Source organism: Hippoglossus hippoglossus, chromosome 5 (assembly GCF_009819705.1).
Source record: "Hippoglossus hippoglossus isolate fHipHip1 chromosome 5, fHipHip1.pri, whole genome shotgun sequence".
NCBI classification, from domain to species: domain Eukaryota; kingdom Metazoa; phylum Chordata; class Actinopteri; order Pleuronectiformes; family Pleuronectidae; genus Hippoglossus; species Hippoglossus hippoglossus.
Window position 1 is genome coordinate 1,893,248 of NC_047155.1, and position 24,138 is coordinate 1,917,385.

At 43.4% G+C, this 24,138-nt stretch overlaps 2 protein-coding genes across 3 annotated transcripts in view; one reads left to right on the forward strand and one right to left on the reverse strand.

Annotated features, from left to right (window-relative positions):
- LOC117761169 (titin-like) overlaps nt 1–14,660 on the reverse strand; it is a 190,964-nt gene extending 176,304 nt beyond the window's left edge. Inside the window, exons 1-3 of the mRNA XM_034584835.1 lie at nt 14,235–14,660; nt 12,324–12,779; nt 790–1,245 (exon numbers count right to left, since the gene is read on the reverse strand). Of these exons, the coding sequence (XP_034440726.1) occupies nt 790–1,245; nt 12,324–12,779; nt 14,235–14,520 (1,198 nt within the window). The 5' untranslated portion in view covers nt 14,521–14,660. The remainder of the gene's footprint in view (nt 1–789; nt 1,246–12,323; nt 12,780–14,234) is intronic.
- Nucleotides 14,661–18,505: 3,845 nt separating this feature from the next.
- blcap (bladder cancer associated protein) lies at nt 18,506–22,452 on the forward strand. Of its 2 annotated transcripts, XM_034585554.1 has the most exons (4): nt 18,506–18,609; nt 20,401–20,547; nt 20,585–22,042; nt 22,102–22,452. In XM_034585554.1, the coding sequence occupies exon 3, from the start codon at nt 20,620–20,622 to the stop codon at nt 20,881–20,883; it is 264 nt and encodes an 87-aa protein (XP_034441445.1). In that variant the 5' UTR covers nt 18,506–18,609; nt 20,401–20,547; nt 20,585–20,619; the 3' UTR covers nt 20,884–22,042; nt 22,102–22,452. The 2 variants fall into 2 exon arrangements, with proteins under 2 accessions (XP_034441445.1, XP_034441446.1); XM_034585555.1 differs by lacking the exon at nt 18,506–18,609 and adding an exon at nt 18,851–19,142 and having other exon boundaries at nt 20,401–22,042.
- The last annotated feature ends 1,686 nt before the right edge of the window (nt 22,453–24,138 follow it).

Genomic DNA, 24,138 nt, shown 5'->3' on the forward strand with positions numbered 1-24,138 from the left:
CTTTAACCACACAGAGCAAGTAAATTCATTCTCTCCTATATGACTACTCATATGCAGTTACATTACCCATTAGTCTAAATATTTTACCACACTAGGAGCAACTAAATGCTTTATTTCCTGTATGAGTCCTCATATGTGCAGTTAGATTGCCCTTTTGAAGAAATCTTTTACCACACTCGGAGCAACTAAACGGTTTCTCTCCTGTATGAATCCTCATATGTGCAGTTAGATCGCCATTTCGGCTAAATCTTTTACCACACTCGGAGCAATTAAATGCTTTATTTCCTGTATGGTTCCTCATATGCACAGTTAGACCGCCCTTTTGAAGAAATCTTTTACCACACTCAGAGCAACTAAACAGTTTCTCTCCTGTATGAATCCTCATATGTGCAGTTAGATCGCCCTTTTGAAGAAATCTTTTACCACACTCAGAGCAACTAAACGGTTTCTCTCCAGTATGAATCCTCATATGTACAGTTAGATCGCCATTTCGGCTAAATCTTTTACCACACTTAGAGCAACTAAACAGTTTCTCTCCTGTATGAATCCTCATATGTACAGTTAGATCGCCCTTTTGAAGAAAGCTTTTACCACACTCGGAGCAACTAACCGGTCTCTCTCCTGTATGAGTCCTCATATGTACAGTTAGATTGCCCTTTTGAATAAATCTTTTACCACACTCGGAGCAACTAAACGGTCTCTCTCCTGTATGAGTCCTCATATGTACAGTTAGATCGCACTTTTGTCTAAATGTTTTACCACACTCAGAACAACCTAATGCTTTCTTACCAGTTTTACATTTCATATCACTTAGAGGCTGTTTGTTATTTGTTGTATTTAAACCAGACTGAGGTTCCCTGGTCTGCATCCAATCATCTTCACTGTCATCAGTCTTGTCCTCAGTACCTTGTTGTAAATGTCCATCAGGACCTGAGTTCCTGGCTGGTTCTTGTTCTCCACAGTCCGCTCTGTTCTCCTCAGTCTGACTCTGATGAAGCTGTGACAACTCAGGTTTCTCTTCATCTTCTTCACTCTTCACAGTGACAGCAGTCAATGTGAACTTGATATCAGCCTGCTCAAGTTGTTGAAGCTGCTCTCCCTCCTGATTGGTCCACGGTTCCTCCTGTTCCTCTTTAATGTGGGGGGGCTCTGGGTCCTCCTGGTCCACAATGGGGCTCAACTGCTGCTGCTTAGGGGGAACCTCTTCTTTATTCACCATCAGCTGCAGTACGTCTGCAGGACACACTGAAACACAAATACACACGTTTATCATTTCCGAGTTTCCTGAAGTGTTTTTAAAAACTTGTGTTGTGTCGTTTAATGTCGACTGTTATTATTTTTGAATGATCACACTCAGGAAGCAGAGATGTTGAGGTAGTTCATAGTTACCTCAACATCTCGACGCAGCTCGTAAATTTAGCAGCTTTAAACACTGGAAGTGTTTCCAGTAAAAAAGTTTTATATTTTGAGGCCAAATAAACAAATTAGGACACTAACAGAGCAGAGCAGGGCGAGTGGAGGTTAGTTAGTTGGTTAAGCTGTTTTCAGACATGACCTGTGGGTAACAACCAGAGAATTGTCTCCAGAGTTTCTCCAGAGTTTGTGTTTCACACATGAACAACACAGCAGCAGGTTTTCTGCACAGACTCGTTCACAACAGTATCAAATCCTCCTCATTACTCAGGTGAAGGTGGAGCAGCAGACAGAGACAGGAAGTGACGTATTAACTCTGCTGCATAGATCATGTGATCATGTTTACATCACCCCGACACCGTCGTCAGCTCTTATCACCACAAACTCTCTTCACATCTCTGTCTGGTCTTCTAGTGATGACGTCATTAGGAGGAAGGAAGACGGCTGCGTCGAGTCAAAGCTTGAATTCACCCAAAGAGCAAATAGCCCACGATCATCTAAAGTGTGGGAGTTTTTTAGACGGACACCAAACAACATGTTTCTCAGTAAACTCTGCAAATCCAAAATGATCACAGCAGCACAACCGTGATGCACGAGCACTTGAAGCTGAAGCATCCAGGGGAGATTTCTCAAGATGGCATCTGGAGCGAGACAGAACCGCAAGTTTAACTTTTTGTCCTGAAACAAGCGTAATATATTACGATTATCAACACGTGGAGTGGAATAGGAATAGACTGGAATAGCAGGAGTCATCTTAACTGCACAACTCCAGTGACTGAATCAATCCATGTTGTAAACCAGTTTTAGTATTTAAATAAAACCCAGATTCTCCAGTTCAGGGAAAGTGTTGCTATGACCTACATGGATTTATTCATCTATGTGTCACAGCGATCGTTTCGAAATCAAGCATCTCACAAATAGGGTCTATTGTTATTAATATAACACAACAGTGATGTAGAAATTATACTGACTTTAAAATATGCCAGTATCATAATTATTCACACAATATGTGTCTGTTTTTACACAAAAGGAGCCAAAATGCATGAACACCCCAGATGTGTGCTGAGGTTTCTAACAGCATGTTGCAGATGATTATCAAGGACACGTGACCCCGGGCTGCCGTTGAGGGTCAAAGCTCCTGATCCTTTGATCTACACATTTCATCAACTTAACCAACCAGACATCGTTTTAAACTCATCATTCCCTTTAAGGAGTGTTAGTTTGATCAACTCGTGTTAGCAGAGCTGGAGCTAGCTAACGTTAGCCTGTGAGCGGCTCCTCGAGGGACTGACCGACTCTGTGCAGCCGGAGTTCGGGCTTCATCACGGCATCCAGCAGCCTCCTCTGGCGGCAGACCTCCCGCTCGGACCGCTCCACTCTGTGTTCGTACTCCGCCACGGTTTCCTCAATCACCGCGACGATCTCCTCCGCCGCCGCCGCGAGCCGCTCGGTGAGCATCGCCCTCAGCGCCGGGACTCGAGCCGTTTCTCCTCCTTTCTCCACCTGCAGCAGAAAGCCTTCCGCGGCAGCGCTGATCCGCTCACGTACCGACACCCGCAGCAGCTGCACGGCGGACATGTTCCTCGTCTTTGCGCACTTTGAGTCCCGGAGCGGACAAAGAGAGCCAGCGGCAGGTAAACAGAGACACCGAGCTCAGAGCCAACAGCGACGCCTGCTGGACTGGAGGACGAGGAGGAATCTAAAGTACTAATACTGTACAGTAGAAAATATGGAAGACGAAACATGACTTCATTATAAATAAATATATAAATAAATGTATAAATAAATACTTAAATGCATAAATAAATAAGGAATAAATATAGAAATAAATGTCTTAAATTTATTTCCACATATATCTTTTTCTGTATTTCTGTGTCCCTGTGCTAATGAGACTGTGAGCGTCTCGTCTCATTTTGTACTGAGCACAAAATGTTGACGAGCCAATTTTCATGATGTTTAAATGCAGCCTCATAAACGCTGGAGCGCATCAAACAAACACTAAGTTACTTCATGTACTGATCAGGTCCTGATAACTAGTAATGAGTGATTATTAGTTAAAGTGAGAGCAGGTCAGAGTGGAGGCGGAAACAGAAACTTCAGCTCAGTACAAACCGACTGCAGCTTCTGCTCTGATCATTGAGCAGCTGAGACCAAAGAAACTCTCTCACTGCACGAAAAGCCAAATGGTTTTTTAGTTGATTGATCCAGATGCGTGGAGCATTAGAACTGGGTGCTGCTTCTCCATGTTTAGTTTGGACTGATGGGGACAGAAAGTAGACCCGTCCCAGACTACCTGAGGGGACTGGATGGTTAAATAGTAGTAGATTAGAAATGTATATAACCATTCAGTGCCTTATAAACCATCAGCAATATTTTGAAATCTATTCTTTGATGGACAGGATGCAGTGAAAGGACCTGAGAACTGGACTGATATGATCCACTGTCCCGGTGCTAGTGAAGACTCAGGCTGTTGTGTTTTCAATGAGCTGCAGCTGTCTGATAATTTTTTTTTACAGTCTATCGATTTGTTACAGTCTACCCAGCTCAGACCTGAGGGCACTTCACAATCGAATCGTGCCTCTGGTGATCGTCCTGTCTTTCCGTCCTCCAGATTGTCTTCTACAAGTTTGTGGGGCAGGGAACGTCACCTGTACTGTCACTCGGGGCACTGATCAAACCACCTACAGCGTCCCAGATGAGGGGGCATCAGGCTGTAGCTATTCGTGGACCAACGCAAGTGACACAGGTGTAAGTGAAATAAACCAGAGTATTCCTTATTCTTATTCTTATTATTGTTATTATTTTGATCTACCAACTAATTTCAAAATTCCACATCTTGCAAAATGTTAATTTTATCGGCTTCACTCTTGTATTGGCATGCATATGTTATCACTTCATCAGTAGGATGGTTGAGCTCATCTTGTATGTTGTCATTAGCACTCCGTGCTCGTGATCAGGAAGGACTTAGGAAGGATGGTACAGTCAGGAGTGCGAACGTGAGCACCTTCATCACCTCAGAATGCTTCCCACGGGTCATCTACAGGGGAGACTGGCTTTCAGAGGTATTACAGCTCTAATCTGAAAAAATATGTTTTTGTTTTGTTATGCACAAATGTTTGGTGACGAACTTCATTCTCAGAATTATGAATAGAAGGTACAGAATCTATACCTCAGCCAAGGCTGGACCATCCAGCACGACTGTCTAGTTGTTATAGTAGACATATTAAAGAAAAAAGGGAGTGGTCTGATCACCTAAATGATTACAGAGTGAAATGAAAACCAATGAAACATATATTTTACTCTTAACTACGTGTGTCTGCTAAAGAGAAATAAACTTAACACAGTATAATACAGCAACACAAAATATGTGTCTAGAAAGGCTACAGTTAAACTACAGTTGTGGAACAAATAATTTAAAGAAATTTGAAAATTTTAAGCTGCACTAAATCGCTTATAAATATCAACTCACTAAATATGACTGCAGATTTTTTTTAATCTGTTATGTTAAAGTAAGGATCTGACCCTTTGTCCTGATTTTTGCAAAATTGAACGAGTTCTTCTCATGCTGCGACCCCATCCCTCCTCCATGTTTGGTGTAAATACATTTTTTGTTATGCTGCTGATAAACCAACCAGCAACCAACAGACATGTGTGAAAACTTTATTCTGTGAACTCAGACTAGGACAATAACATAATCCAGATTTTTTCCTGCACAGAGAGATTTCGTGCCGCCTTCGCCTCCCGACAATGCGACCCAAAATCCTGTTGTCACTGTATTGTCCCTTTGTTTCTTCTCCATAGCAAGAAGTGCACACATCTAACTGCACCGGTGAGTATCATTTCCTGGCAGACCTATTCATGAAGTTTAATGATACTGTGTTTTATTCCATTGTATTCTTTGTATTCATACTTTTAATCTAAAACGTGTATTTCCATTTATCCAACGATCTGATGTAAGAATGTTTTCTTTTTACAGTTGTCTGCCGTAAAAAGGTTGTGCCTCCGGAAGGTGAGGATGTACTAAAAGCAATAAATTATAGTTAGTGTTTGTGTCGTTGAGTTGTTTACAGTCTAAAGCTGCTTTCAGACATGCACAGAACTCTGGAGAACCTCAGGACCTTCTCCAGAGGAGCTGTATATGTGAACGCAAATGTCCTTCTGCTGACCCCCCAGTAAAAAGTGGAGTATGTTTGGTGTCGAGATGAGAAAGAAGTAAATTGTTTCTTGTCTGGGTGATGTGCTCTCCAGATGTCCATCATAGAAATGTAATGGGTTCTTACTGATACATACCACATCTGTTCACCAAGTCTCGTGGTAATCCGGCCCGTAGTTTTTGGGTAATCTTGTTTATAGCCAACCAATTTACAGACAGGGGTGAAACATAACCTGCTTGGTGGAGGAAACTATGTGGCTGTTGTGGGGATGAGACGTGTTAGACGACACCCTGCCTGACCAGTTCATATCATAATTGTGACTTAAATCTGTGGATTGCGTTCCAGGTGGCGATGTTGAGCCATTTTGCCACGCCCATTTCTAAATACTCCAGAATACGTACATTTTCACCACTTTCTAACTTTCTGCAAACTTTGGTAACGATTTGAGCACGTTGAAGCCCTCAAAAAGCCCCTTCTTTTGCCTGAAAAATAATAATAATAATAATAATCCTGTCAATTTCAATAGGGCCCACTGTCGGTGCGCGGGCCCTAATTAAGTGACCAAATAAGGGAACAGTGTCCCTGCACCTTGTGAACAACATTTCTTTGTACTTTATTTTAAACCTAGAGCTGTTTGAGTGAGAAACATCTTCATGCAGATACTGCATTAGTTCATATAGTAATAATACAATTACTATACTATATATTCTTATGGCAGTAATACAGTAAGTGTGTTTTTAACCTGGAGTTGAGAAAAAGTGGAAACAATCTGCAGGATTTTCTGTCTGATGCACAAGTAAAGATAAATTCATTCAGGCAGATCTCAGCCTCCTAAACCTCTTTGCACCAGGGGTCCCTCCGCGCCAGCAGCTAATGCCTGTTAGCTTGTCGGTGGTTAGCAGCTACGTACGCAGTCAGTTGTGGTAGAATGAGCCCGACAGGAGTCAGGTCAGTTGACATTTCAACACCCACACGGACGCTGCACATCAATCTGGGACGTTTCTGAAGCCGAACAGCCGCGAGTTTGACTCTTAATGCCTCGAAAACACCGGTGACAATCTTTTGTTGTGTTTTCAAGCTAATTAGCTAGCTAGCCTCCGGTACGTGTTGTTCTCTGGTCCACGGAGGAAACAGTCAAGACAAACGTGGCGGGGTGTGTGTGTGTGTGCGTGTGTGTGCACGTGCTGGAGATGAAGGGTTTAAACGCCGAGATGTCTGAGTCTCAATCAACGAGCGGAACCACGGAGGCCATGTGTTTGAAAAGCTTCTACTTTTAGAGCTAGCTCCCACTGCTAACGACTGGTGCCGCCCACCGCGACTGGAAGTCCCACCAAATTACTGGCAAATATCCTGTTAATTAAAGGGTTTTATTCTTTTACACTCGTTACCGAAGTGATTCGTGGCTCCACTTGCCTCTAACCCCAGTTTCTCTGCTGGTAAACGGTGCAGCGCTATAGTTTGAATGGGGCTCGGTTGTGAACACAGGTTAGCATTAGACGCACCTTTCAATTAGCATCAAGATCTGTCCGTAAAGAACCCAACTGCGTGTTCTGCTGTTTGAGTGAGTTAGCTGTTAGCTCCAGCTAGCCGTGGCACAACGTCAGTGTTAACTAGCTGCTAGTGAACAACGAGCTAGTTAGCTGTAGTTAGTGTGTTAGCATCGAGAGTGAGGCAGGAAAAAGCTGCAGCTGTTCCCAGTCACTTAACTTTCCGTCCTTCGGTCACTTCCGAACCAGAAGGGCGCTCAGAGGTCACTTTATTTATCCGACCCATAACCCTATTCTAAAGTCTAATGAAAAATATCCTGGTGAGTTTTACATCCCTGCAGATGTGTGAAATACAATGATGGTGCCGCGGACGGCTGCCTCGGTGTGTTGGTGCGCGATGTTTTGTCTTGTTTTGTTAGTTAATTCAGTGTTTTGCCTCAGAACCGGGAGCTCTTTCACCAGAGAAATGCTCATGAACATCAGGGTCATACCTCCTGAGAATTTATTTCCGACTTTTATTGCCTCATCTGTCGAAATTTTGGATATTCTGGTCAAAGGCGCCCTCACCTTCGTACATACAGTGAAGCGATGGAGGAGAGGTAAACGTGCCGGTTCACTTGTGCGTCTCCGCCGGCGGGGACTTCGCACACCGCTACCAGGTATATTCCTCTCCAACGTGCGTTCACTGTGCAAAAAGCTGGACGAACTCCAGCTACTAGTTAGTAAGAACAGAGACTTCTCCTCATCTTCCGTTCTGGGCTTCACGGAGACGTGGCTGTGTGGTTCGATACCGGACTCTGCGCTGCAGTTGGCTGGCTTCCAGCTTTTCAGAGCGGACCGCCACATGGAACTCTCCGGCAAGACGAAAGGTGGAGGAATCTGCTTCTATACTAACTGCGGCTGGTGCAATGATGTGACATTGATTCAACAGCACTGTTCTCCTGATCTGGAATATTTTTTTATCAAATGCAAACTCTTCTACTCCCCCCGTGAGTTTGTTTCATTCATTCTGGTCGGTGTTTACATTCCACTGCAGGCTAACGTGCAAGAGGCACAACGCATGCTCGCCGACCAGATACTGTGTGTGGAACGGACTAACCCGGACTCCTGTCCTCGGCGACTTTAACAAAGGAAATCTCACCTGCGAACTCCCCAAATATAAACAATTTATGAAATGCCTGACCAGAGAGGAGAATATTCTGGATCACTGTTACACCACAGTAAGCAGTGCCTATCACGCCGTCCCCCGGGCTGCACTGGGACTCTCGGTCATGGTCCATTTGATTCCTGCATACAGGCAGAAACTAAAACTCTGCAAAGCAGTGGACCAGTGAAGCTGTGGAGGATCATCAGGCGTGCTTGGACTGTACAGATTGGGAGGTTTTCAGGACTGCTACAAACAGTCTGGACGAGTACACAGAGGCTGTGACTTCTTATATCAGCTTCTGTGTGGACAGCTGTGTCCCATCACGCTCCAGGGTGTGTTACAACAATGACAAACCCTGGTTCACAGCCAAACTCTTCAGGAGTGGGGACAGAGACAGGTTTATAGAGTCAAAATACAGGTTTAGCAAGGAGGTGAGAGAAGCCAAACGTCTGTACTCTGAGAAACTCCAACACCAGTTCTCAGCCAATGACTCTGCCTCTGTCTGGAAAGGGCTTAGACAGATTACAAATTGTAAGCCTAGAGCCCCCCACTCCACTAACGACCCACACCTGGCCAACGACTTGAATGAGTTTTACTGTCGCTTTGAAAGACAATGGGACAGTCCTGACACCATCCCCCGTGACACCACCCTCCAGCCCATCAACTGCACCTCCCCCACCATAGCAAAGGCCTGCGCCTTTCCACAACTGCCCACCTCAGAGCCCCCTCCCTCCTCCCCTATCACAGTGACGACTCTCTCCATCCTGGAGAGGGACGTCAACAGACTCTTCAGGAGACAGAACCCCCGCAAAGCAGCCGGGCCAGACTCTGTCTCTCCATCAATCCTGAAACACTGTGCTGATCAGCTGTCTCCGGTGTTCACAGCCATTTTTAACACCTCACTGGAGACATGCCACGTACCAGCCTGCTTCAAGACCTCCACCATCATCCCTGTCCCCAAAAAAACAAAGATCACTGGACTCAATGATTACAGACCCGTCGCCCTGACCTCTGTGGTGATGAAGGCATTTGAGCGCCTTGTGCTGTTCCACCTCAAAGCCATCACTGACCCTCTCCTGGACCCCCTGCAGTTTGCCTACAGAGCCAACAGGTCTGTAGACAATGCAGTAAACATGGCCCTTCACTTCATCCTCCAGCACCTGGACTCCTCAGGAACCGACGCCAGGATCCTGTTTATGGACTTCAGCTCTGCCTTCAACACCATCATTTCGGCTCTGCTACAGGACAAGCTCTCCCAGCTGAGTGTACCTGACTCCACCTGCAGGTGGATCATAGACTTCCTGTCTGACAGGAGGCAACACGTGACCCTGGGGAAGCATGTCTCTGATTCCAGGACCATAAGCACCGGTTCCCCTCAAGGCTGTGTTCTTTCCCCTCTACTCTTCTCCCTGTATACCAACAGCTGCACCTCCAGTCACCAGTCCGTCAGACTCCTTAAGTTTGCGGACGACACCACCCTCATTGGGCTCATCTCTGGTGGGGATGAGTCCGCCTACAGGTGGGAGATTGACCATCTGGTAACAAGTGCTTTTCTTTCCAGAATCTGGCAGCCTCACGCAGTTTTGCATTTAGTAGCAGTGCTTCATGATTTAATCTACATATTCGAAAATGAGTGAGAAGCACAAATTTATTTAATCTCACCCCTTCTCCATAAGTCATTAATTAACAATTATCTTACTTAACCAGCTTCCTATAAATCTATGAATATGTTTACCTGTACAAAAAATATGTAATAATAAATACAATATAAATAATAAAAATAAGGCTGTAAATGTGTATTTATACATGTTTATTTGTATATATATACAAACTCATACACCTACATCAGAATTATTTTATTGGCCAAGTTTTCACATCTAAATTCTCTATTTACAACAGTGAACTATGAATATGTATAATATGAATAGTTGCTGACAAATCCTAATAAATCTTTTGTTGCAAACGATGCAACTTAAATCTTTAACCACAGAGCAAGTAAATTCATTCTCTCCCATATGACTACTCATATGCAGTTACATTACCCATGTTGTGCCATAATGCATCAAACGTGATACCATAAAATGGTGTGCCTTTCGGCATTCAATAAATTTGGTTATCAAAATAAAATATGAAATATTAATATTAAATTAACTACAAATTTGGAACTCTGATTAACAATTAAATTAATAACTATAACCAAAATTACCATATAGATAGTTAGCTAAGTTGAAGGATATGGAGTTCTTGACAGTGTAGAGGTTGGCAAAATTCACTTATGCAACATTAATGAAAAAACATTTGTGAAAGAAAAACATTTATTATGAATATAATAAAGTATAAAAACACAAATTACTAACAGTGTAATTACTAAACAAAGATAGGTATGTGTGTGTGTCTGTGTGAGTCAGCGTGCTTTCAAAATGGCGGCTGGCCAAAATGATAACACCCTCTCCCCCCCCCCCCTATGTGCTTCCAAAATGGCGGCTGGCCACTTTGAAGATAACACCCTCCCCCCCCCCCCCTATTGTCTTTACGACATGTAGCAGGGGTCAGAGCTAATTAGGTGAAGAGTTATGCGTGTGTCTGTGTGTGTGTGCCAAATTAGACAAAGTTACTAGATTGGATGCAACGAAAGACTGTGAAGAGCATAACAGACTAACATTACTTTCTCAGTAACTTGTAACCAAAATATCACAACACCACAAATCAAACTCATAAACATCACACAGAATCGAATAAACAGTCTTGCTTAGCCTAGTATAATTATTAAGCCAAGATGTGTTACCCGTCCGTGGAAAGGGGAGAAAAGGAGATGCTGTGCAGTTCGAAGTTCTGTGAAGTCGTCTGGCTGGTTTGTGGCTCCTGCCTTGGTGATTCTGTTGAGTTCAGTTGCTGTTTGAAGTTCTCCAGCAGGACATCGAGTCGCTGCTTGAAGGGTTGGTAGAGCTTGGAGTGCGAGGAGGTTTCCTTGGTGAGATGAGCTGAAAGCTGCACCTTTGTGCTCCTCTCGAAGAGTTGGATGGGAAGAGAAGATGTGAGCTGGAGAAGAGGCTCGACAGCCTTCCCTCCTGTGGAAGGATTGTAGGAAGAGAGCGAAAATAGGGGGAACAGGCCTTATATTGGCCCGGTGACCTCACAGGTCATGGGGTCCAGAGTGACCAATGGGAGTTGAAACCTGTGTCCCTGGGGGGGTTTTCACACCTCTGTGATGTTGATGGCCCCTGGTAGACTAAGTCCTGGAGGGACATGCGGCTTCAGGCTTTTGGCTGCACATATAGGCAGAGCTTTGGTCTCCCAAAAACCATGTCCCAACATCCATTAGTCTAAATATTTTACCACACTAGGAGCAACTAAATGCTTTCTCTCCTGTATGAGTCCTCATATGTACAGTTAGATTGCTCTTTCGGCTAAATCTTTTACCACACTCAGAGCAAATAAATGCTTTCTCTCCTTTATGAGTCCTCATATGTCCAGTTAGATTGCTCTTTTGGTTAAATCTTTTACCACACTCAAAGCAACCAAATATTTTCTCTCCTTTATGAATCCTCATATGTTCAGTTAGATCGCCCTTTTGAAAAAATCTTTTACCACACTCGGAGCAACTAACCGGTCTCTCTCCTGTATGAGTCCTCCTATGTGCAGTTAGATTGCCCTTTAGAAGAAATCTTTTACCACACTCGGAGCAACTAAATGCTTTATTTCCTGTATGAATCCTCATATGTGCAGTTAGATAGCCCTTTTGAAGAAATCTTTTACCACACTCAAAGCAACTAAATATTTTCTCTCCTGCATGAATCCTCATATGTGCAGTTAGATAGCCCTTTTGAAGAAATCTTTTACCACACTCGGAGCAACTAAACGGTCTCTCTCCTGTATGAGTCCTCATATGTACAGTTAGGCGGCCATTTCGGCTAAATCTTTTACCACACTCGGAGCAACTAAATGGTTTCTCTCCTGTATGAATCGTCATATGTGCAGTTAGATGGCACTTTTGAAGAAAGCTTTTACCACACTCGGAGCAACTAAACGGTCTCTGTCCTGTATGATTCCTCATATGTATAGTTAGATTGTACTTTTGATTAAATGTTTTATCGCACTCAGAACAACCAAATGCTTTCTTACCAGTTTTACATTTCATATCACTTAGAGGCTGTTTGTTATTTGTTGTATTTAAACCAGACTGAGGTTCCCTGGTCTGCATCCAATCATCTTCACTGCCTTCAGTCTTGTCCTCAGTACCTTGTTGTAAATGTCCATCAGGACCTGAGTTCCTGGCTGGTTCTTGTTCTCCACAGTCCGCTCTGTTCTCCTCAGTCTGACTCTGATGAAGCTGTGACAACTCAGGTTTCTCTTCATCTTCTTCACTCTTCACAGTGACAGCAGTCCATGTGAACTTGATATCAGCCTGCTCAAGTTGTTGAAGCTGCTCTCCCTCCTGATTGGTCCACGGTTCCTCCTGTTCCTCTTTAATGTGGGGGGGCTCTGGGTCCTCCTGGTCCACAATGGGGCTCAACTGCTGCTGCTTAGGGGGAACCTCTTCTTTATTCACCATCAGCTGCTGTACGTCTGCAGGACACACTGAAACACAAATACACACGTTTATCATTTCCGAGTTCCCTGAAGTGTTTTTAAAAACTTGTGTTGTGTCGTTTAATGTCGACTGTTATTATTTTTGAATGATCACACTCAGGAAGCAGAGATGTTGAGGTAGTTCATAGTTACCTCAACATCTCGACGCAGCTCGTAAATTTAGCAGCTTTAAACACTGGAAGTGTTTCCAGTAAAAAAGTTTTATATTTTGAGGCCAAATAAACAAATTAGGACACTAACAGAGCAGAGCGAGTGGAGGTTAGTTAGTTGGTTAAGCTGTTTTCAGACATGACCTGTGGGTAACAACCAGAGAATTGTCTCCAGAGTTTCTCCAGAGTTTGTGTTTCACACATGAACAACACAGCAGCAGGTTTTCTGCACAGACTCGTTCACAACAGTATCAAATCCTCCTCATTACTCAGGTGAAGGTGGAGCAGCAGACAGAGACAGGAAGTGACGTATTAACTCTGCTGCATAGATCATGTGATCATGTTTACATCACCCCGACACCGTCGTCAGCTCTTATCACCACAAACTCTCTTCACATCTCTGTCTGGTCTTCTAGTGATGACGTCATTAGGAGGAAGGAAGATGGCTGCGTCGAGTCAAAGCTTGAATTCACCCAAAAAGCAAATAGCCCACGATCATCTAAAGTGTGGGAGTTTTTTAGACGGACACCAAACAACATGTTTCTCAGTAAACTCTGCAAATCCAAAATGATCACAGCAGCACAACCGTGATGCACGAGCACTTGAAGCTGAAGCATCCAGGGGAGATTTCTCAAGATGGCATCTGGAGCGAGACAGAACCGCAAGTTTTACTTTTTGTCCTGAAACAAGCGTAATATATTACGATTATCAACACGTGGAGTGGAATAGGAATAGACTGGAATAGCAGGAGTCATCTTAACTGCACAACTCCAGTGACTGAATCAATCCATGTTGTAAACCAGTTTTAGTATTTAAATAAAACCCAGATTCTCCAGTTCAGGGAAAGTGTTGCTATGACGTACATGGATTTATTCATCTATGTGTCACAGCGATCGTTTCGAAATCAAGCATCTCACAAATAGGGTCTATTGTTATTAATATAACACAACAGTGATGTAGAAATTATACTGACTTTAAAATATGCCAGTATCATAATTATTCACACAATATGTGTCTGTTTTTACACAAAAGGAGCCAAAATGCATGAACACCCCAGATGTGTGCTGAGCTTTCTAACAGCATGTTGCAGATGATTATCAAGGACACGTGACCCCGGGCTGCCGTTGAGGGTCAAAGCTCCTGATCCTTTGATCTACACATTTCATCAACTTAACCAACCAGACATCGTTTTAAACTCATCATTCCCTTTAAGGAGTGTTAGTTTGATCAACTCGTGTTAGCAGAGCTGGAGCTAGCTAACGTTAGCCTGTGAGCGGCTCCTCGAGGGACTGACCGACTCTGTGCAGCCGGAGTTCGGGCTTCATCACGGCATCCAGCAGCCTCCTCTGGCGGCAGACCTCCCGCTCGGACCGCTCCACTCTGTGTTCGTACTCCGCCACGGTTTCCTCAATCACCGCGACGATCTCCTCCGCCGCCGCCGCGAGCCGCTTGGTGAGCATCGCCCTCAGCGCCGGGACTCGAGCCGTTTCTCCTCCTTTCTCCACCTGCAGCAGAAAGCCTTCCGCGGCAGCGCTGATCCGCTCACGTACCGACACCCGCAGCAGCTGCACGGCGGACATGTTCCTCGTCTTTGCGCACTTTGAGTCCCGGAGCGGACAAAGAGAGCCAGCGGCAGGAAAACAGAGACACCGAGCTCAGAGCCAACAGCGACGCCTGCTGGACTGGAGGACGAGGAGGAAACTAAAGTACTAATACTGTACAGTAGAAAATATGGAAGACGAAACATGACTTAATTATAAATAAATATATAAATGAATGTATAAATAAAGACTTAAATGCATAAATAAATAAGGAATAAATATAGAAATAAATGTCTTAAATTTATTTCCACATATATCTTTTTCTGTATTTCTGTGTCCCTGTGCTAATGAGACTGTGAGCGTCTCGTCTCATTTTGTACTGAGCACAAAATGTTGAGTCAATTTTCATGATGTTTAAATGCAGCCTCAAACGCTGGAGCGCATCAAACAAACACTAAGTTACTTCATGTACTGATCAGGTCCTGATAAGTAGTAATGAGTGATTATTAGTTAAAGTGAGAGCAGGTCAGAGTGGAGGCGGAAACAGAAACTTCAGCTCAGTACAAACCGACTGCAGCTTCTACTCTGATCATTGAGCAGCTGAGACCAAAGAAACTCTCTCACTGCACGAAAAGCCAAATGTTGGCAGTCAGTGCCCGTTTACAGGATGCGAATTCCGCGTTCACCCGTGACACAAACTGGCAGAAACATACCCCCGGTAGAGCAGTGGGGGGGCTGGGGAGGGGGGAGTGCCGCCGGGGAGTCGCTGAGCGAAGGTGTGATCTAATTAGCATATGAATCGCAACGAAATCGCTGGTGAGAACTCATCTCACTTCACCATTGGATGAAACCACAGACCTTTGAAACAAAAAGTCACTTGTGATTGGCTGGTAGATCTGTCGGATGTTAGTTATGTTTAATTTAAATGATTCAAACGTGTTCGCTTGTCAGTCAGAAATACAAAACAAGTTCATAATGAAGTCAGTGTTACGATTCTCAGCTTTAAAATATGTCATAAAATTTGTCACACTTATATTATATTTCTTTATGAAGAAGATCATAAGTTGTAATCCGTCATTGGAGCCCAAATAGTATGATAGTGTTTTAGGAGGAGGAGGAGGAGGAGCTTTACAGCAGAGTAATGGGACCGACTCTGCTGAAGCTGCTGGGATATCACAACAGTGGTGGTGGAAGCCTCATGGTTTTTTAGGAGATTGATCCAGATGCGTGGAGCATTAGAACTGGGTGCTGCTTCTCCATGTTTAGTTTGGACTGATGGGGACAGAAAGTAGACCCGTCCCAGACTACCTGAGGGGACTGGATGGTTAAATAGTAGTAGATTAGAAATGTATATAACCATTCAGTGCCTTATAAACCAACAGCAATATTTTGAAATCTATTCTTTGATGGACAGGATGCAGTGAAAGGACCTGAGAACTGGACTGATATGATCCACTGTCCCGGTGCTAGTGAAGACTCAGGCTGTTGTGTTTTCAATGAGCTGCAGCTGTCTGATAATTTTTTTTTACAGTCTATCGATTTGTGACAGTCTACCCAGCTCAGACCTGAGGGCACTTCACAATCGAATCGTGCCTCTGGTGATCGTCCTGTCTTTCCGTCCTCCAGATTGTCTTCTACAAGTTTGTGGGGCAGGGAACATCACCTGTACTGTCACTCAGGGCACTGATCAAACCACCTACAGCGTACCAGATGAGGGGGCATCAGGCTGTAGCTATTCGTGGACCAACGCAAGTGACACAGGTGGAAGTGAAATAAACCAGAGTATTACTTATTCTTATTCTTATTATTGTTATTATTTTGATCTACCAACTAATTTCAAAATTCCACATCTTGCAAAATGTTCATTTTATCGGCTTCACTCTTGTATTGGCATGCATATGTTATCACTTCATCAGTAGGATGGTTGAGCTCATCTTGTATGTTGTCATTAGCACTCCGTGCTCGTGATCAGGAAGGACTTAGGAAGGATGGTACAGTCAGGAGTGCGAACGTGAGCACCTTCATCACCTCAGAATGCTTCCCACGGGTCATCTACAGGGGAGACTGGCTTTCAGAGGTATTACAGCTCTAATCTGAAAAAAAATGTTTTTGTTTTGTTATGCACAAATGTTTGGTGACGAACTTCATTCTCAGAATTATGAATAGAAGGTACAGAATCTATACCTCAGCCAAGGCTGGACCATCCAGCACGACTGTCTAGTTGTTATAGTAGACATATTAAAGAAAAAAGGGAGTGGTCTGATCACCTAAATGATTACAGAGTGAAATGAAAACCAATGAAACATATATTTTACTCTTAACTACGTGTGTCTGCTAAAGAGAAATAAACTTAACACAGTATAATACAGCAACACAAAATATGTGTCTAGAAAGGCTACAGTTAAACTACAGTTGTGGAACAAATAATTTTAAGAAATTTGAAAATTTTAAGCTGCACTAAATTGCACACTTATAAATATCAACTCACTAAATATGACTGCAGATTTCTTTAATCTGTTATGTTAAAGTAAGGATCTGACCCTTTGTCCTGATTTTTGCAAAATTGAATGAGTTCTTCTCATGTTGCGACCCCATCCCTCCTCCAAGTTTGGTGCAAATAAATTTTATTATGTTATGTTATGCTGCTGATAAACCAACCAGCAACCAACAGACATGTGTGAAAACTTTATTCTGTGAACTCAGACTAGGACAATAACATAATCCAGATTTTTTCCTGCACAGAGAGATTTCGTGCCGCCTTCGCCTCCCGACAATGCGACCCAAAATCCTGTTGTCACTGTATTGTCCCTTTGTTTCTTCTCCATAGCAAGAAGTGCACACATCTAACTGCACCGGTGAGTAGCATTTCCTGGCAGACCTATTCATGAAGTTTAATGATACTGTGTTTTATTCCATTGTATTCTTTGTATTCATACTTTTAATCTAAAACGTGTATTTCCATTTATCCAACGATCTGATGTAAGAATGTTTTCTTTTTACAGTTGTCTGCCGTAAAAAGGTTGTGCCTCCGGAAGGTGAGGATGTATTAAAAGCAATAAATTATAGTTAGTGTTTGTGTCGTTGAGTTGTTTACGGTCTAAAGCTGCTTTCAGACATGCACAGAACTCTGGAGAACCTCAGGACCTTCTCCAGAGGAGCTGTATATGTGAACGCAAATGTCCTTCTGCTGACCCCCCAGTAAAAAGTGGAGTATGTTTGGTGTCGAGATGAGAAAGAAGTAAATTGTTTCTTGTCTGGGTGATGTGCTCTCCAGATGTCCATCATAGAAATGTAATGGGTTCTTACCTGATACATACCACATCTGTTCACCAAGTCTCGTGGTAATCCGGCCCGTAGTTTTTGGGTAATCTTGTTTATAGCCAACCAATTTACAGACAGGGGTGAAACATAACCTGCTTGGTGGAGGAAACTATGTGGCTGTTGTGGGGATGAGACGTGTTAGACGACACCCTGCCTGACCAGTTCATATCATAACTGTGACTTAAATCTATTGATTGCGTTCCAGGTGGCGATGTTGAGCCATTTTGCCACGCCCATTTCTAAATACTCCAGAATACGTACATTTTCACCACTTTCTAACTTTCTGCAAACTTTGGTAACGATTTGAGCACGTTGAAGCCCTCAAAAAGCCCCTTCTTTTGCCTGAAAAATAATAATAATAATAATAATCCTGTCAATTTCAATAGGGCCCACTGTCGGTGCTCGGGCCCTAATTAAGTGACCAAATAAGGGAACAGTGTCCCTGCACCTTGTGAACAACATTTCTTTGTACTTTATTTTAAACCTAGAGCTGTTTGAGTGAGAAACATCTTCATGCAGATACTGCATTAGTTCATATAGTAATAATACAATTACTATACTATATATTCTTATGGCAGTAATACAGTAAGTGTGTTTTTAACCTGGAGTTGAGAAAAAGTGGAAACAATCTGCAGGATTTTCTGTCTGATGCACAAGTAAAGATAAATTCATTCAGGCAGATCTCAGCCTCCTAAACCTCTTTGCACCAGGGGTCCCTCCGCGCCAGTGCTAATGCCTGTTAGCTTGTCGGTGGTTAGCAGCTACGTACGCAGTCAGTTGTGGTAGAATGAGCCCGACAGGAGTCAGGTCAGTTGACATTTCAACCCCCACACGGACGCTGCACATCAATCTGGGACGTTTCTGAAGCCGAACAGCCGCGAGTTTGACTCTTAATGCCTCGAAAACACCGGTGACAATCTTTTGTTGTGTTTTCAAGCTAATTAGCTAGCTAGCCTCCGGTACGTGTTGTTCTCTGGTCCACGGAGGAAACAGTCAAGACAAACGTGGCGGGGTGTGTGCGTGCGTTCGTGTGCACGTGCTGGAGATGAAGGGTTTAAACGCCGAGATGTCTGAGTCTCAATCAACGAGCGGAACCACGGAGGCCATGTGTTTGAAAAGCTTCTACTTTTAGAGCTAGCTCCCACTGCTAACGACTGGTGCCGCCCACCGCGACTGGAAGTCCCACCAAATTACCGGCAAATATCCTGTTAATTAAAGGGTTTTATTCTTTTACACTCGTTACCGAAGTGATTCGTGGCTCCACTTGCCTCTAACCCCAGTTTCTCTGCTGGTAAACGGTGCAGCGCTATAGTTTGAATGGGGCTCGGTTGTGAACACAGGTTAGCATTAGACGCACCTTTCAATTAGCATCAAGATCTGTCCGTAAAGAACCCAACTGCGTGTTCTGCTGTTTGCGTGAGTTAGCTGTTAGCTCCAGCTAGCCGTGGCACAACGTCAGTGTTAACTAGCTGCTAGTGAACAACGAGCTAGTTAGCTGTAGTTAGTGTGTTAGCATCGAGAGTGAGGCAGGAAAAAGCTGCAGCTGTTCCCAGTCACTTAACTTTCCGTCCTTCGGTCACTTCCGCACTTTGTTGATGCAGATTCGAACTCAGGCCGATGCTGGTTCGTCTCTTCAGTCAGAATTAGATTCAACAATCACCTGCGTGTGATTAGTTTCTTCTCCCACACGTCATGTGTCCACGCGACAGCAGGTAGTGACGTTAGCTGAGAGGCTAGTCTGCAGCAACCAGGCCCTGACAAGGAAGTTACCCATGCAAATAGTTGGTTAAATGTTTCCTGAAGTGTGAGAGACAATGATTAGTCCCAACTGTCCGAGTCCAAGAGAGACAGCAACGTTATCCTGCATGTCGAGAGAAACATGTCCTGTAAACACCTGCGTATTTTAAAAGCCACTATACAGTTTGTATTAATGTCTAACGTGGACAAATGCTTCTTCTACGGGGACGAATCACTGCTAAAGGAACGAGGATCATGTTAAACTATATCACAAGTTAAGGCAGATGATGCGAATTACATGTTGCTGCAGTGTAAAACATCGACCAGTTGACCTTTTCACAAATTACAAAGCTGAAACCAGAGAATGTTTTAGTGTTTTTGCTTTAAAACAACTTGGAACAATAATCATGATAGAATTTCTAACTTATTTTCTAATTGACAAATTGTTTCAGCTCAGAACTAAACTATTTGATCAGGTTTTCATCTGTAGAATGTGAAGATGCTTATGGATGAGTTGAATAATACACGTAGCTTCTTTCACTCTCTGTATTTAAAGTTAGAATAAACATTCTAATACAGTCACAGAAAAGATGTTTGAACTGTAGCTGATGCAGTCAATTCCATAATGAATGGAGAAGTAATTGGTTTCATTATCTATCGTCATTAAACTTTTTCCCATCCTCTCACTTATGAGCGTTTGCTGCAAATTCTTGCCCATATGCCATCGTGGATCTTTCTTGCACTTTATGGAGCAAACAATTAATAGTTGATAATGATATTTATTTCAGCTCTGGTTTGAAGAGACTATTAAAATGTTGACCTCCTCGGTCGTTTGACTTCTCTGTCCTCTGCTGTTTCCAGGGATGACTTGACGACCGCAGCCTCTGACTTCCTCGACCGGTCCCTGCATCACTGCAGCTCAGTCAGATAGAACGACTCCTCCACATCGTACCATCTGCGTAGGGCTGACCCCCCCCCCCCCCCCCCCCCCCCCCCACCACATCCTTCTAACAACCTGTGAGTGAACGGTGCTCGCGCCACAGAAGATCCTCTGCCAACGTCCTTCAACAAAGAGAGACGATGTATTGTCTACAGTGGCTGCTCCCCGTGCTGCTCATCCCCAAACCGCTCAACCCAGCGCTGTGGTTCAACCACTCCATGTTCATGGGCTTCTACCTGCTCAGCTTCCTGCTGGAGAGGAAGCCGTGCACCATCTGCGCCTTGGTCTTCCTCGCTGCCCTTTTCCTCATCTGCTATAGCTGCTGGGGCAACTGCTTCCTGTACCACTGCCAGGACGCCGCGCTGCCGGACGCTGCCCACGACCCAGCCATAGTCGGAACCTAGGAGGGTAAAGACGGGGAGAGATATCGGGGGGGGGAGGGTGAATGGTGATGAGGCTTTACTGTAGAATGATACTGCCATGATATAAGAGGGGACGGACCACACTTTTGGGGGTCGGAGAGTGGTGAGGAGGTGGCGCTGAATGGAGGCTGGAGGGTTGTTCTGCTGAAAATACAGAACACTGTCACAGAGGCTGTGGGGGGGGGGGGGTTGTTTTTTTATGCTGTCAAGAGAAAGTGACTTAAATCTGAGGTGGTCGGAGGAGAGGAGGGAGAAGCTACATCGGAGGAGACGTGGTGGACGAGAGACGGCAGCGTAGAAACTTGAAATGTGCAGACACGTACACACGGACACGTGTTGACTTGAGGAGAGAAACATTTTATTTTCTGAATCTTTCATTCCAGCATTTGAATGAAAACCAGACGATATTAATAAATAAATATATATATATATATAAATAAAAATACATAAATACACCACAGGTGACACAGGGGTCATTGTGGCCGCTGTGTTTCAGGTTTCAGTTTTCTGCTTCCTCTCTACTTCAACCAGAACTTCTCCAAAAACCTGCAGGGTCGTTGTTTGAGAAGGATTCGACGGCCTCAGTCCGCCTGACCCCGATGAAATCTCCAGACGGAGCTCAGGCGATTCGAGTTTTCACGCTCAGTCCTCACAGTTGTCCGCAAGCTTTCTGTACCTGGTGGAGTCGGCCTGCCTCTCAGAGTCCAACCTTTCCCAACTCTCTCTGCACACGTAATGCTACCCTTCACAAGGAGAGCACACGGAACACTGGACAATCAATAACTCTGCTGTGAATAATTCCTCCTTTGCCGCATTGCCACACACACACACGTACACACACAACTCAGACGGCGTAATAATGCTGAGGAACTGTCCCGTCGTTATTACCCAGCGTGCACTGCAGCTGCTCCTCCGCTCATCTTACTCCTCCCGCCTTCGAGGGAACGTCCCCGATCCGCCAGACTTACGATTTGATCTTTATTTGTTCTTTTTGGTGTTTTTTTTTTTTTTTTTTAAATCACGCATGGGTTGACGTTATTTTTTTCGTTTCATGTATTAAGTTCACACACAGATTTTAGTGAGTTTAAACAAAATGGCGAACGTTTCCAAAGGGTATAAAAATCTCTCTGTGTGTGTGTGTGTGTGTGTGAGAATGTGTGTGTGTGTGAGAATGTGTGTGTGAGTGTGTGAATGTGTGAGTGTGTGAATGAAAGGTTTGTGTGTTGTGTGATCAAGTCATGCTGATGTGCGCAAAAAAAACCACGTTGACGCATTGGAAACAAGCAGCAGGGGGCAGTATTTCCAGCAAAAATAAGCAATACAGAGTGCTGGCTGCAGAAACTCCGTTATCAACAAGTTTACTGTGTGTGTGTGTGTGTGTGACTGCTCTAAGTGTTATGATTACCTGTTGGACACAGGCTACGGTGTTTATACTGTGTACCTAATGGTGTGTGTGTGTGTGTGTAGCCTTGTGTAGCAGTGCACATCATGCTCACTGCTACCTGATTGCTTTGGTTTTAATTTAAATAAAGTTTTTTCCTCTCAACATGTTTAAACTGTGATAAGTTGAGTTTGTTATCGGGTTTCTTTAAATTATTCTTTCGATGAGTTTGGTCTTAAATTATTTGAGTAAAATCCTGATTATTTTCTCTATTTGTTTTCATCAGAAAATCATTTGAAGTCAGACAAAAAGCTTAAATTCTCACTTCACAACCTGGAGCGATAAAACTTTCTCTTTTTCATAAATTGATTAATCTGTTTTTTAATAGTTAACACTCAGTTAATCAATTAATCATTTCATGTGTAATTGTAAACAGTATTTGGTATTTAAATTAATATCAGTGCTTCATAATTTATAAGATTTAGAAACTTCAACTATCAAATGAATGTAGCTAAGGAGTTGAATTGTCCTGAAATGTGGCTGGTTGTAGTAAATTGAAATACTTTCTACTTATTTACTCTACGGTGGAATTAATTTGAAAGTAACTAAAGAAATTCCCATAGAAAAACCATAAAATTAAATATCTTTCAAAACAAATGTCTCATAATTAGACAAGTAAATTTAAGCAAAAACATGAATTAATTAAGAAATCGTATCAATCGTTTCTACATGTAACTCGGAAGAAGAAATGCAGTAATAGATTGTCTCCGTCATACAAGCCAATAATAAAATGGTATTACTTCACATTCTATGGTATTAGAAAGTATAAATGGGACATTAAATATATATTAGGACAGTATGGCGTCATGACAGCAGGTCAAAATGATACAAGACGAGGAAACGATATGAAACTGCACTGGAGCTGGGTGTGTTTCAGATGATGATGCAACACAAGGACAAACAAACCTGTTCCACCATCGTCACTCAGCTCCTGATAATTAATATCTTCATCCTGCTGCAGCCGCTCAGGAAGTCTCGTGTGTTTCCACGACGACAGAATGATTTATCACAGACGCACATCTTTGTGCCAAAATACAGCTTGAGCATCATCATGGTCAAAATCTGAGTTTTTTAGATCCAAACCGAAAAAAAACTACAAGAAGATATTCAGAAATGAGTCACTGTGCATAACAAGTGTTTTTTACTTTTGGTACTTAAAGTACATTTGGCTGGTAATACTTTTGTATTTCTACTCATAGGAGTGCAGTGTTTCTACACTGTAGTATTTTTACTTTTACTTTCTACTTTTTATTCCTCTGTGCCAGCAACACCCATCATTTCCATCTTATCTCCTCATCTCCTTATTTCATCTCCTCATCTCAATTCCACAAAGAAGGACATATACCAATTAAGAATAAGTAAGTGTGTTCCTGCAGGACGAAGACAAAACAACTGAACTGCTGAACATTTAGATCCTGCTTCATTTCTGCAACATAAATAATGATTTAAGCGTAGTGAAGTTTTTTGTAGTAACGTTTCTCGTGCACTCAAACAGTGACGCAGACTCCACGACTTCCTCCAGATATAAAACTCTGCCGTCGTCTTCCCACGACACTTTATTGACCCGACAAACAGTCTGTAAATATCTCAGGTCCCGGGTCAGTTTGACCTCAGTCTGATGTGTGGTGAGACAAAGCATCCAGAGGTCAGGGCCCCTCCCAAACATCTGGTTCCCTGAGCAGCCAGCAGAGGGCAGCACCTGCCTCTGTGTCTCAGTTTTCTTTTTTCTGGAGAAACACAGTTCATGAGGTTTAAATATCGATAAGTGACAATATTTGTATCCTGATTTTTGGCTC

What these genes read in the sequence shown, in the direction of transcription:
- blcap (XM_034585554.1), top strand. Translation starts at nt 20,620, where the DNA reads ATGTATTGTCTACAGTGGCTGCTCCCCGTGCTGCTCATCCCCAAACCG.